This window comes from Danio rerio, chromosome 9, assembly GCF_049306965.1.
Source record: "Danio rerio strain Tuebingen ecotype United States chromosome 9, GRCz12tu, whole genome shotgun sequence".
In the NCBI taxonomy this organism is placed as follows: domain Eukaryota; kingdom Metazoa; phylum Chordata; class Actinopteri; order Cypriniformes; family Danionidae; genus Danio; species Danio rerio.
Genome location: NC_133184.1, coordinates 44,726,910 through 44,739,817, shown reverse-complemented (window position 1 = coordinate 44,739,817; position 12,908 = coordinate 44,726,910). Strand labels below are relative to the sequence as shown.

The 12,908-nt window shown below is 34.4% G+C and overlaps 1 protein-coding gene across 30 annotated transcripts in view; it reads left to right on the top strand.

Moving 5' to 3' along the window:
* The window catches only part of ttn.2 (titin, tandem duplicate 2), a 179,212-nt gene that overhangs the window by 67,865 nt on the left and 98,439 nt on the right, over window positions 1-12,908 (top strand). For 7 of the 30 annotated variants that reach the window (XM_073913088.1, XM_073913086.1, XM_073913075.1 and 4 more), the window contains 8 exons: window positions 1,377-1,430; window positions 1,525-1,575; window positions 1,854-1,904; window positions 2,301-2,372; window positions 2,814-2,873; window positions 3,035-3,106; window positions 3,519-3,671; window positions 3,852-3,962. In XM_073913088.1, the coding sequence (XP_073769189.1) occupies window positions 1,377-1,430; window positions 1,525-1,575; window positions 1,854-1,904; window positions 2,301-2,372; window positions 2,814-2,873; window positions 3,035-3,106; window positions 3,519-3,671; window positions 3,852-3,962 (624 nt within the window). Of the gene's footprint in view, window positions 1-1,376; window positions 1,431-1,524; window positions 1,576-1,853; window positions 1,905-2,300; window positions 2,373-2,813; window positions 2,874-3,034; window positions 3,107-3,518; window positions 3,672-3,851; window positions 3,963-4,289; window positions 4,401-4,704; window positions 4,816-5,154; window positions 5,266-5,568; window positions 5,677-5,909; window positions 6,021-6,160; window positions 6,266-6,586; window positions 7,862-8,129; window positions 8,229-12,767; window positions 12,849-12,908 lie in introns of all 30 variants that reach the window. The other 23 variants (XM_073913080.1, XM_073913067.1, XM_073913068.1 and 20 more) reach the window with 8 other exon arrangements.

The following is a 12,908-nucleotide window of genomic DNA, read 5'->3' as shown; positions in this document are numbered from 1 at the left end:
TAATAATAACTTCTGTATAGCAGTCCCAAAACATGCAGTACTTTCAAATCTGTCACTCTGACACGTGAATACCCTGTCAGAAAAGTCTAGTGTCTGTGAATGACCTTTTTACAGTGTCTGCTATAATTTTAATGTTGTTTTTTTGTTTACATAAATTTATATGGGCACGTTGTAAATGCACAGTACAGTTATAAGCTTATTGCCACATTTTATCATTATAAGTGCCTTCAGTGATTTCCTGAAGATAAATATCAAAAAATAATGCAACAGCAGTAGTGATCCTCAATCTCATATGAAGCAAGAGATCATAATGACAAATGATGAAGTGTACAGGTGCTGTACTGCTCTCCCATGTCTAATGGGTAAAATTTGAAGCCCTTCCCCCGTACACTTTGTTTCAAGGGCCAAAGGGAAGGGGTAGGAGAACAAAAATAAAATTAGCATTGGGCCTTGGCCTCAGACAAGCACTGCCCACAGACTTTTGGCTAAATGTCTGATGGATATGGCACACTTTTCTGATGGATATGGCACACTTCAACCGATCTTCAGCCACCTCAGGATATCCAGAAGTTGAGTGTGCAGCAATCTTTATCAGCCTACCTGGAAACAAGTCTGAGTGCTTATTAAAGTAGTGATGTTTATACCGATGACAGTGCTTATTAATAACTTGACATTGATGAATCAGTGCCTGCAAATCCATCTGTTATTGTTAAGATAATGTTTTGACATTTAGCATTTATCAATGTGACTTTCTTGCTGGATTATTAAAAGTTTGCAATACTCACTCATAGAACCCGTGATGTCAACAAAAATGTGGGTATTCTTATATTCTTGTTTTTTAATGGCTGTGAAAATTTTCAAATAATATGCCATTTTGGTCATAAAGATTAGAGAAAGACATTGTTTAAAACAGTAACTCAGTTTAAAAGTTTAAAACTGCATCTGTCTTCTCAGTCTGCCTGAGCTTTATGTAGAAATCTGTCACCAAAATAATGAATAATGCAGCTTTTAAAGACTTTTGAGAATAAATGATGCATGATTCTGAGGACTTTCCATGCCTCTTAACATGATGCAGCACAAAACAAAATGTGATTACTTGGTTAACCTGTCAGTCATTTAATATAGTGTGCTGTCCTTGACCATTCAAAGCGGCTAAAGTTCCCAGATCTTTAGCTGTCAGTCTGAGGTCTGGTTAGGCGATATTAGACCGGGACCAACATGAACCAGCATAAACAAGCAAACCAGCATTAAAACATACCTTACCAAACCTATTGTGGATTTTTCAGCTGGGTTAGTAGTGCATATTGACAATTTTTCTCACACAAAGAATTAATTTCTGTAAGCAAACTAAAGAATGTTAAATAACACTCACACAGACATCCCAGATACATCAATACAAGTGCCTGAGGCAGCTACATTAACCATTGAAGGTAAGATTGTGATCGTATTTAAGTTTACACAATTACATGATCCAAATCAGTATCTACAGACAGTTACTCATACATTTACTATTTTCAAAACAAGCGGAGTCTTCAATGGAGTACTATCATTATGAGGAAAAAATGGAAACGCAAGGTAAACTGCCTTATTATGAGTATAAAACTAACTTCTCATGTCATCATATTCATATAGTGTCATTCACTAAAACTGCCAAAATATCTTTGTAGATCTATTAACTTCATTTTTTAACCAAGCATCTATTAAGAAACCACACACAAAAACTAATGTAAAAGAATAACACGTTTGTGCGAGTTTTGTCTGTTCCTCAACATCTTGCGTGAAATAACCAAATAACGTCAAATTTGAAAGAACTTATCGTTGGACATGTGTAACAACTTTTTACCCTTTACCAGAGTATGTGAGCTGGGCAGAGGAGAGTGTTGTAGAGGAAATATCATGCACAGGTATTACTGAGAGCTTTTGGGTCAACAAATATAATTCAACATTATGTTCTAACCTTCTTTAATCTTTTGATTGCCCTCATAATGTTATATGTATGTATGTATGTATGTATGTATGTATGTATGTATGTATGTATGTATGTATGTATGTATGTGTGTGTATTTGTTTCATTCATAGTAAAATCTGTATGTATCTCCATGTGTCTTCACCATTCCCTCAAAATACACTATTATTTTGTCCTGTGTGTGTTGTTGTGTGTGCTGTCATAGATTTTCCAGTGTGAGTTGGTTAATGTGTCAACATTTTTTAAGTAATTTATGTTATGTTTTGTCTTTTCATGTTTCTTCAAAGCCAGATACTTATGGCTATTATTCTAAGTACGTTCTTTTTCTCATCAGCTCCAAGGGTCCCGATCGAAGAGTCCGTCACTAGAAAAACCATGGGAATGAGAGAGGAGGCTCGAACCACAGGTAATGAAAGAGTATAAAGTAACTCGCTGCTTTGCTTCTTGTTGTCCAACATGCTTCATCTTCATGTCCTTCATGTTTATATGTCTGTCTGTAAAGAGTTTAATTTTTGTCGTTAGTTATGTTGTGTCATGCCTTATCAATGTTGCGTGTTAGTCATATGTGCTTCTGCAATATAAAACAATGTCAATACACTCATACACATTAAAAATGACATTTTTCTCACAAATATGTACATTAAACTGCACATTTTTTATGTTTGAAAGTTTTTTTGTTATCTTCAACTATGCTTCTATGCTGTCTTGTAATCTGTGGATGTGTCATTTCGTCCATGTATTCAATGATTTTTTCTTAATTGTCTTGATGTTCTTGCATGGTATAGTTGCTTTGAAACTAGCCAGTAGATTTGATATTATAGAGTAATTCTTCTTAATGTTCTCAAAGAATTCGAGGAACCTGAACCATCTAAACCAGTGGAGCTAATACCTGAAGTACCTGAGAAAGGTATGCGAATGTCTGTCCCGTGTTGTCTGTTCCAGTGTTAATATGTTGTTTTACATAATTTTGTGTCTAAAACTTTATAAACATTCTTATAATTCTATATGTTCTGTCTTTATTTTGTCTAAGTTATTCTTACAATTGTAATGAATTTTTGTCCAAAAAAGCCAAAATTCCTGTGGAAGAAATAGTTACTGCAGTTACAGTGCCAGAGCCAATTGAACGCCCCTCAGCAAAAGGTATGGAAAGATCACATGGCATTATGTTCAGTGTTAAATGTCACATTTGCTGGTTATACATATGTGCATAATACACCTCTTAAACTGAAGTCTTTCTATGTTTTCCTGTGAATGCAGGCATTTAAAAGTTTGTTTTTATGTGTTATTGCAACAATGTTGTGTGGCCAAATTGTTTATTTTTTGCTCTTTGGATCTCACACATTACCATCTTAATTTTGTCAGTTTTTTTTACTTATGCTTTGTGTCCTTGTCCTTAATCTTATTAGATGTTAAACCAATTATCAAATCTTTTGTCTGTCATTTCTTATTGTGTTTTTCTGTTTGAGGTATGAATTTAACTGTGTTCTTTCATGTCTTAATTCTTCTGAACTGCGAATGTACTAATATTAAAAATATGTGTTATATGAAAAAGTGCCACAGCCTCCTGTGGCTCCAGCACCTAAACCTGAAGAGCCTAAAGCTGTACCAGTAGCTGAGCCCAAACCAGAACCAAAGCCTAAACCTGAAATTAAGCCAGAGCCTAAGGCTACGCCGGTGAAGAAACCTGAGTCACCTCCATCCAAAGGTATTGTTAAATGCTTCATGTTGTGTAGGATTCTTGTCTGTAAACATTTCATGTACCTGTCTTTGTTGTTGCAATTGTCTATCTTCCACAAGGAAGTGCATGCACTGGGATGCTGTATGTTCTTTGGCATGTGGTAGGGAAAACTGTAATTGTAAACAATACAATGCATGTTCTTTAAAGTTCTTGAAGAGGAAACAAAGCCAAAAACACCCATCCAAGAACCACCAAAGAAAGTGCCAGCTAAACCTGTGGAAGCCATTACAGTTCCAACTGAAGAACCTCCAAAGAAAGGTATAGACTTTGTTTGTTTGTTTGTTTCTGTATGTGTATTTCTTTAATCAACCACACTCTTATACGGACCACATGACTGGTTCTGTCAGTGTTTTTGTTCTGCATGACAAGTTCTTTTTTATTTTTTGTTTTTGCTGTACTCTTATTGTTATATTTTATTCTCGTTGTTTGCATTGTGTGTGTTTCTTGTCTACTTGCAATTTATAAACGTTTTGTTGTTGCATTTGTCCAGCTTCCATTAGGAAGCATGTATGTGTGACACTGTGTGTTCTTTGATGTTTGGTTACAAACCTTGATCTTTAAAAATGCAATATATATCCTTTAAAGTTCTTGTAGAAGAAAAGAAACCAAAACCACCAGTCCAAGAACCACCAAAGACATTGCCTACTAAACCTGATGAAGCCATTGCTGTTCCAATTGCAGTACCTCCAAAGAAAGGTATTGCCTCATTATTTGTAACTTTTTTTTTTGTAACTTTTTATTTGTAACTTCATTATTTGTATTTGTAACAAACTTTCTGTGGCTTTGTTTGTCTTTGTCCTGTAGTATTGTTTGGTTTTAGTGTGTGCTGTGTATCTGTTAAAGTTTACAGCATATGCTTTGTCATTAATTTTTTTAAAGGGTATTCATACATTTGTCTTTATTGGTACAAGTGTCTAGCTTCCATTTGAGTGACACTTTGAGTTCTTTGACGTTCATATAAAAATGAATCTTTCAACAAATAAATGCATGTCCTTTAAAGTTCTTGTGGAGGAAAAGAAACCAAAACCACCAATTCAAGAACCCGCAAAGAAATTGCCAGCTAAGCCTGATGAAACCATTGCAGTTCCCATTGAAGAACCTCCAAAGAAAGGTAAAGGTATAGACTTACTTTTTCAGTGTATCACTGATTGTTGTGTGCTTCTTTATCTTTAACTTGCCACACTCTTAAAAGGAACACGTGTCCTCATTGTGGCCTTTGTGTATGTCATTGTCTTTGTCCTGCCGTATAACTACATTTTAGTGTATGCTTGCTGTGTGCTGTTTATGTGTTGTGTAGCTTTTTAAAGGGATTTTTTATGTTTACGTCTTTTTTGTTGTCTTTTACTGTCTATCTTCCGCTAGGAAGTGTATTATATAGAATTGTTTTGTGTTCTGTGATGTTTGCTTATGAAAATGCATCTTTAAACCATTAAATGCATGTCCTTTAAAGTACTTGTGGACGAAAAGAAACCAAAACCACCCATTCAAGAACCACTAAAGAAATTGGCAACTAAGCCTGATGAACCCATTGCAGTTCCCATTGAAGAACCTCCAAAAAAAGGTATTGACTCACTTTTTGAATCTTTTTTTTTATTTTTATTGTTGTACGGATGTACACACTCTTAAGAGGAACACATTTCCTCATTGTGCCTTTTGTGTATGTCAATGTCTTTGTCCGGCTGTATAATAGTATGTTAGTGTATGCTTGTTGTGTAGTGTGTTTTTCTTATGTGGATTTTAAGAGGATTTTATATACTTGCTTTTATTGTTGTAATTGTCTAGCTTCCGATAGGAAGTGTTTTTTGTGCGACTTTGTGTGTTCTGTGACATTTGCTTATGAAAATTAATCTTTAAACAATTAAAGATGTGGACGAAAAGAAACCAAAACCACCCGTTCAAGAACCACCAAAGAAATTACCAGCTAAGCCTGCTGAACCCATTGCAGTTCCCATTGAAGAACCTTCAAAAAAAGGTATTGACTCACTTTTTGAAAGAAGGGCTGTTTTTGTTGAACAGACGTGTTTCTTCTTTTAGCTTGTCACGCTCTTCTGAGAAACAAATGGCCTTTCAGTGGCTTTTGCTTCTAATTTTCTAACATGTTGTCATCTCTGTTGTAATTGTCCAGCTTTCACTAAGAAGCATATTGTTTGTGACATTGTTCAAATCAAAACAAATCTTAGATAATTAAATGCATGTTCTTTAAAGTTCTTGTGGAGGAAAAGAGACCACAACCAAAAATTCAAGAACCAACAAAGAAATTATCAACTAAGCCTGATGAAACCCATGCAGTTCCAACTGAAGAACCTCCCAAGAAAGGTATAAACTCACTCTTTGTAAGCAGGGCTTTTTTTGTTATACCTTTCATTATTAAATTGTCATACTCAAAGAATTGCCTTAAATGAAAGTTGGTATATGCTTATCAGAATTATTTTTAAAACAATGCATGTTCTTTGAAGTTCTTATGGAAGAAAAGAAACCAAAACCAGCAATACAAGAACCACCAAAGAAAGTGTCTGTGAAACCTGAGCAGGCCTTCACAATAGAAGAACCTCCCAAAAAAGGTATAGACACATACTAGGTTTTTTAAGAAGCACTAGTTTTCTGTTGTTTTTATTAATTCGACACTTCTAAGAAGAACACCAAGTGGATTTGAAGAACTCAAAGTGGATTTTGTTCATTGTATATTCTTGTCTTTGTCTTTTGGGATTGCATGCATTCTTGTTGGTAGCTTCTACCATATCTTTTATCTTACTTCTTGATTTCTTAAATATCTTAAGTATTTAAAATCGGCCTGAATGATCTTTCATTCATCTTGTCTTTTATCTTGTCACTTTTAAAACTGAAGCATTCTTCATAACTTTAATATTCTTTCTAAATACAAGAACCTTCCAAGAAGCCAGGAGCCCCTCTGTTATTGGCTACACAGAGAGAAGATTTGGTTGAGGAAAAACGGCCTAAAAAAGAGACTGTTGCTATGCCTAAAAAGCAGGAAATTGTTTCCCAAATGGAAGAAATGGAACCTCAAAAGAAAGATGTTCCACTATTTCCTAAAAAGGATGAGAAAAGTTTACCTGAAAAGAAAGATGTACATCTTACAAAGGATGAGGAAATTGTTCCTCCAAAGAAAAAGGCAACAATTCCTGATAAAAAGGATGAGGCAGGTGTACCTAAAAAGAAAGATGTTTCTCCTAGAAAGGATGAGAAAATTATTCCTCTAAAAACGGACATCACACTTCCTTCTAAAAAGGATGAGCCAATTGAATATATAAAGAAAGATGTTGTTATTCCTGCTAAACAGAAAGATAAAATTGTTCCTCAAAAGAAAGAGGTCACTCCTCTTTCTAAAAAGGATGAGGCAACTGCACCTAAAAAGACAGAAATGCTTCCTCCTGCTAAACAGGATGAGGAAATTTTTCCTCAAAAGAAAGAAGTTGCTCTTCCTTCTAAAAAGGATGAAGCAGTTGAATCTAAAAAGAAAGATGTTTATTTTTCTGCTAAACAGGATGAGGAAATAATACCTAAAAAGACAGAGGTTCTTCTTCCTCCTAAAAAGGAGGAGGCAATTGAACATAAAAAGAAAGACGTTTCTTATCCTCGTAGAAAGGATGAAGAGCATGAACCTATAAAGAAAGAGGGTCCTCTTCCTTCAAATAAGGAGGAAATTGTAAATCAAAAGAAAGATGTTCCTTTTCCCACTAAACAGAGCGATGAACTGTTGCTTAGAAAGAAAGATGTTCCACCTTCTCCTAAAAAGGATGACATAGTACCTCAAAAGATTCCTAAACAAGATATATCTCAGACTAAGCCTCATATGAAAGAGATGATTCCCACACAAATTCCAGAGAAGACAGAAGAAAAAGAAACTTTCTCCGTACAAGTAGTTACACGTCTACAGAAGGAAGTGGTACTTGCTGCAGAAATTCTTTCAGAAAAAGAAGAAACGGAAGAAATTTTCCTTAAAGAAGAAATTAAACATCTTCAAAAGGAAGCTTCTCTTAAACCAAAGCTGGAAGAAAAAGAAGATATATTGCCTAAAAAGAAGGAAGTAATTGCCATGACTAAAAAAGAGGAGGTCATAATGCCCAAAAAGAAAGAAATTCCTCTTCTTGCTAAAAAGGATGAAGTACCCCAAAAGAAAGAGGTGACCCCTACAAAAGGTACAAAGATATCTGACAACATCTTAGTCTTTTTTATTCCTTGTCTTTATGTTTTAGAAACTCTCTTGAACTTATCTTTAGCTATTTCATTGTACTAATTTCTTTGTGTCTGTTGAGTCACGTATGTTTGTCCATTGTCTTTTATCATTTGTTCTTTGTTTTCTCAATTAACCTCTTACCACTCGCCAGAGTGATCTCTTGATCTTATACAACAGATTTTTTCTCTTAATTATAAACGTGTGCTAACAGAAAATCTTGCTTTCTCAAGATGTTTTGGAGTCACCATGGAAAGAATCTCCTAAAGAAGACCTGCAAAGAAAGTTGGATACAACTCTTTTTCTTTCCCAAAAATTTGAGATAACTGGAGGTACATAAATCAAACTCCATTGTATTCTTTGTTGCCCTTTTATTTTAAATTGTTGCTCTTTTAGCCTGTTTTTCTCTTGGACAACATTGTTCTTTTCATCTTCTGTTTAATTCGAATGGAGACATGGTGAAGCCATTTTTAGGCTCCTTCGCTAAAACTTATTGTTACATCACCCTTGCAAACCTAATGTTTTAATATATACTTTTTTGTACTTTCTTTGTTGGATACAAACTTATATTTACATCCAAAATCTTCAAGATGTCACTTCTGCTCTAAAGAATGATGACGCCATTCAGTCAGACAGTCAAGGAATTGCAGTGAAGCCACTTCTTTTGGAAGAAACCCATAAAGAGGACACCTCTCATTTAGAACTTGTATCACAAACAGAAATACTCCATGGAGCAATAGGTAGCAAAGAGACTGAGAATTTACATATTACAAAACTGGAGGATTCATCAAAAGAAAGTATATTTTCTTCAGAATTTACAAATGAATCATTTTCTCATGAAGGGCTCCCTAGAGAACTTGTAATGACAGGTAAGCTAAACAGTGCTCACAAAAGGATTTTGAAATTGTGGATTGAGAGTTTTGTTTAGCTGCACCTCAAGAGACAATGTTATTTTGCCTTCAGCCTATGAAAAAAATTCCTTTGAATTCCAAGAATCTTCCATGAATCCAGAGGTTGCTCTGTTTATTGCTACAGAGGGAAATTTAATCAAGAAAGATAGAGATGGAAAATTACCTCAAAAAAGAGTGACAGATGCTTTCCCCAAAAAAGAAGAAATGACAGAGATACTTTCTAAAAAAGAGACATTTACTGACCCTAAAACGAAGGAAATTGTGCTTCAAAATGAAGAACGTCTTCAAAAGAGATTTCAAAGCAAACCATTTGCTGATTCTCCCCAAAAGAATGAAGACATTGCTGTAATAGAATTTTCCCAAAGAAAGAATGAAATATTAACTCCTAAAATGAAAGCAGTTCCTCTTCCTCCTAAAAATGAAAAGGCACTTCAAAACAAACATATTTCTCATGATGCTAAACAGAGTGAGGAAATGTTACCCAAAGAGATTGATGATTGGTCTAGAAAAGCTGAGGAAATGTCATGTGAAAAGAAAATTGCACTTCCAAAGAAACGGGTTACTCTTCTTCCTAAACAGGATGATGAAGTGTTACATAAAGAGAAAGATGTTCCTTATCCCCCTAAAAATATTTATCTTCCCTATCAAGAGGAAGATGAAATTGTACTTCAAAAGAAAGAGTTTCCTCCTTCTCCTAAAGAGGATGACAATTTTTTACTTGAAGAGAAAAAAGTTTGTTCCAATATAGAGAAGGAAAGTGCATTTGAAAAGAAAGGTCTTTCTTCTAGAAAGGAAGATAAAATTGTATTTAAACCAAAAGACGTTCTCTGTAAGACAAAAGACAAAATTGGGCTTCAGTTGAAACAAGTTCCTCTTCCTGCTAAACAGGATGAGGAAATATTGCCTAAAAAGAATATTTGTTCACCAAGACAGGATGAGGAAGTAATGGCTAAAGAGAAAGAGGCGCCTTATCTGTCTGAATATGAATATGGAATTGTATTCAAAAAGAGAGACATTTATTTTCCAGATAAAAAGGAAGATAAAACTACACTTCGAAAGAAAGAGGTTGATCTACCTGCTAAACACGATGACGAAATGTTACTTAAAGAGAAAGATCTTGATCTCCGTATGGATGAGGAAATTACATTTGAAGAGAAAAAGATTGTTCTTCCTCTCAGAATGGAGGATGAAATTGAATCTGAAAAGGAAACAAAATCTCTTCATAAAAAAGAAAAGGAAACTGCTCATCTAAAGAAAGAGGTTTTTCTTTCTGTTAAACAGAATGAGAAAAAGTTTCCTAAAGGGAAAAATATTTATCCTAGAAAAGAGGAAGAAAAATTGCGAAAACAGGAGTATTCTTATTTTCCTAAAAATAAAGACAAAATCAAATTTTTAAAGAAACAGGAGCCTCTTTCTGTTAAACAGGATGAGAAAATCTTACCTAGAGAGAAAGAAGTTTTTAGTCAAAAAGGTTTTCAACTTTTGCATGAAGAGAAAGAGGTTCCTTCTCCCCATAAAAATGTTTATCTTTCGTATACAGAGGAAGATGAAGTGCCACCTCAAAAGAAAGACTCTCCTCTTCCTGCCAAAGGACAGAATGGGAAAACATTGGCTAAAGAGAAAGAGGTTCCTTATCCCTCTGAAAAGAAATATGAAATTGTATTCAAAAAGCAAGATATTGATATTCTTGCTAAACAGGATGAAGAAATGGTAAAACCTCTTCATAAAAAAGAAAAGGAAACTGCTGATCAAAACAAAGAGGTTCTTCTTACTATTGAACAAAATAATAATAATACATTTCCTAAATTGAAACATGTTCATTCCAGAAAAGAGGAGGAAATATCTTCTAGATACCAAGATATTTGTCCTAGAAAGGGTGGGGAACAGTTGACTAAAGAAAAAAAGGTTCCTTATTCCACCAAAAAGGAACATGGCATTTTATCGAGAGAGAAAGATTATCTTCCCCATAAAAAGGAAGATGGAATTGAATTTCAAAAGAAAGAGGATGTTCTTCCTGGAGAACAGGATGATGAAATTTTACTTAAAAAGAAAGTTATTCATCAAAGAGAAAAAGCCGAAACTGTATTTGAAAAGAACAAAATTGTTCTTTCTCCCAGAAAGGAAGATACAACTACAGGTCAAATAAAAGAGGTTCCTCTTCCCTCTAAAAAGGAAGAGAAAGTTGCACAAAAGGAAAAGGTTCATTTTCCTGCTAAACAAAATGAAGAAGTTTCTCCTAGAAAGGATGGACAGACAATCTCTAAAGTGAAAGCAGTCCCTTATCCCTTTATAAAGGAAAATGAAACTGCATTTAAAATGAGAGAAAATGATCCTCCATTTAAAAAGGAAAATAACATTTCACTTCAAAAGAAAGAGATTCAACTTCCTGTTAAACAGGATAAGAAAATGCTACTTAATGAAAAAGATCATCCCATAAAGGGTGATGAAATTTTATTAGAAAAAAATGAGATTTCTCCCAGAATGGAAGATGACAAGTCTAAAGCAAAAGATGTTCTTTCTAAAAAAGAAAAGGAAATTGCCTATAAAAAGAAAGAGGCTTCTCTTTCTGCTGATAAGGATCAAGAAATGTTTCCTAAAAAGAAAGAAATTTCTACCAACCAGGATGAGAAAATATGGGATCAAGAGAAAGAGGTTCCTTTTCCCTCTAAAACGGAAGGTGAAACTGTATCTGAAAAGAAAAAGGTGTATCTTCCCTCTGAAAAGGAAGATGAATGTTTGCTTCAAAAGAAAGAGGTTCATCTTCCTGTTATACAGGATGACAGCATGTTACAGAAAGAAATGTTTCACAGAAAAGAGGATGAAATTGTATCTAAAAAGAAAGAAGGTCCTCTTTTTAATAAAAAAATAATAGAAAATGCATTTAAAAACAAAGATGTTCCTCTTCCCATTAAACAGGGATTGACCCCTAAAAGGGAAGATGAAGTAACTGTGTTTGACAAGAAAGAAATGGGTTCTCTTCTCAAAATGGATAAAGGAATTTTACCTAAACTGAAACCAGTTTCTTTTCCTCATGAGGATGAAATATCTGTCAGTCAAAAGAAAGACATTCCTCTTCTTTCTAATATGGATGAAGAAACAGTAACTCAGACTGAAGATATGACTTCCACACCAACAGCAGAAGTTGTAGTTCTACTGAAAACTAAGCAGGCTTCTCAAACAAAAGAAACTGTTCGTCAGAAGAAAGAAATAACCCCCACACATATTTTGAAAGAAAAAGAAGAAAGTGCTCCTAAAAGAACTGGTTATCTCTCTTCCGATTGGGAAGAAATTGCACATCAACATAAGGAAGTGCCCCTAACAATAAAACTGGAAGATAAAGACAATAAGCCAAATAAGGCTGTTGCATTTGCTAAACCAGAGCACCTTGAAGAAAGACCAAAAGACCAAAAGAAAATAGTAATTTCTGAGGCTAAACAAAAGGAGAAAGATGATGTTCAGCCCAAAAAAAAGGAATCGTTTGCTGTCACTAACAAAGCAGATTGTATAGTACATCAAAAGAAAGATGTCATTCTTTCTTCTAAAAAGCTTGAAGAAAATGTGCCTCATAAGAAAGAGGTGACATCTTTGAAAGGTAGATTGACGCCAGACAACATCTCAACAGCCTGTTTCTTGTTAGAGAACAAGATTTCTTAGAAATTATTTTTTTTAAGCTTAAGATTTTTGAAACTTAAATGGTTTTTATATTTTTGTGTGGTCTTGTGTGTCACTTGTCTGTTGTTGATCAAGATAATTAACACAGAAATTTCTTACAACAAGAAGAACATTCATAAAATCTTACTAACCTCTTCTGTGCCTGAAGTCGTAAATAATCTTACAAACGCAGATCTTTGCCATTTTCTCTGTTTTGTGTGTAAACTGTTATATATTGTGCTTGTTAAGTCTAATGATAAAGCTGCCGAATGTGGGGTTATAATGGACAATTTTATCTGTGATGTAAAGTGGCAGAACCAGAGAGGAAACCATCTCCTGATAAGATACCAGAGACACCTGTTTCTGTGAAAGAAGTTGCACCCCCAAAAGGTACTATGGGGAATCTTCAACAAAATCTTCTTATTCCATACAACATTTTATTACAATTAG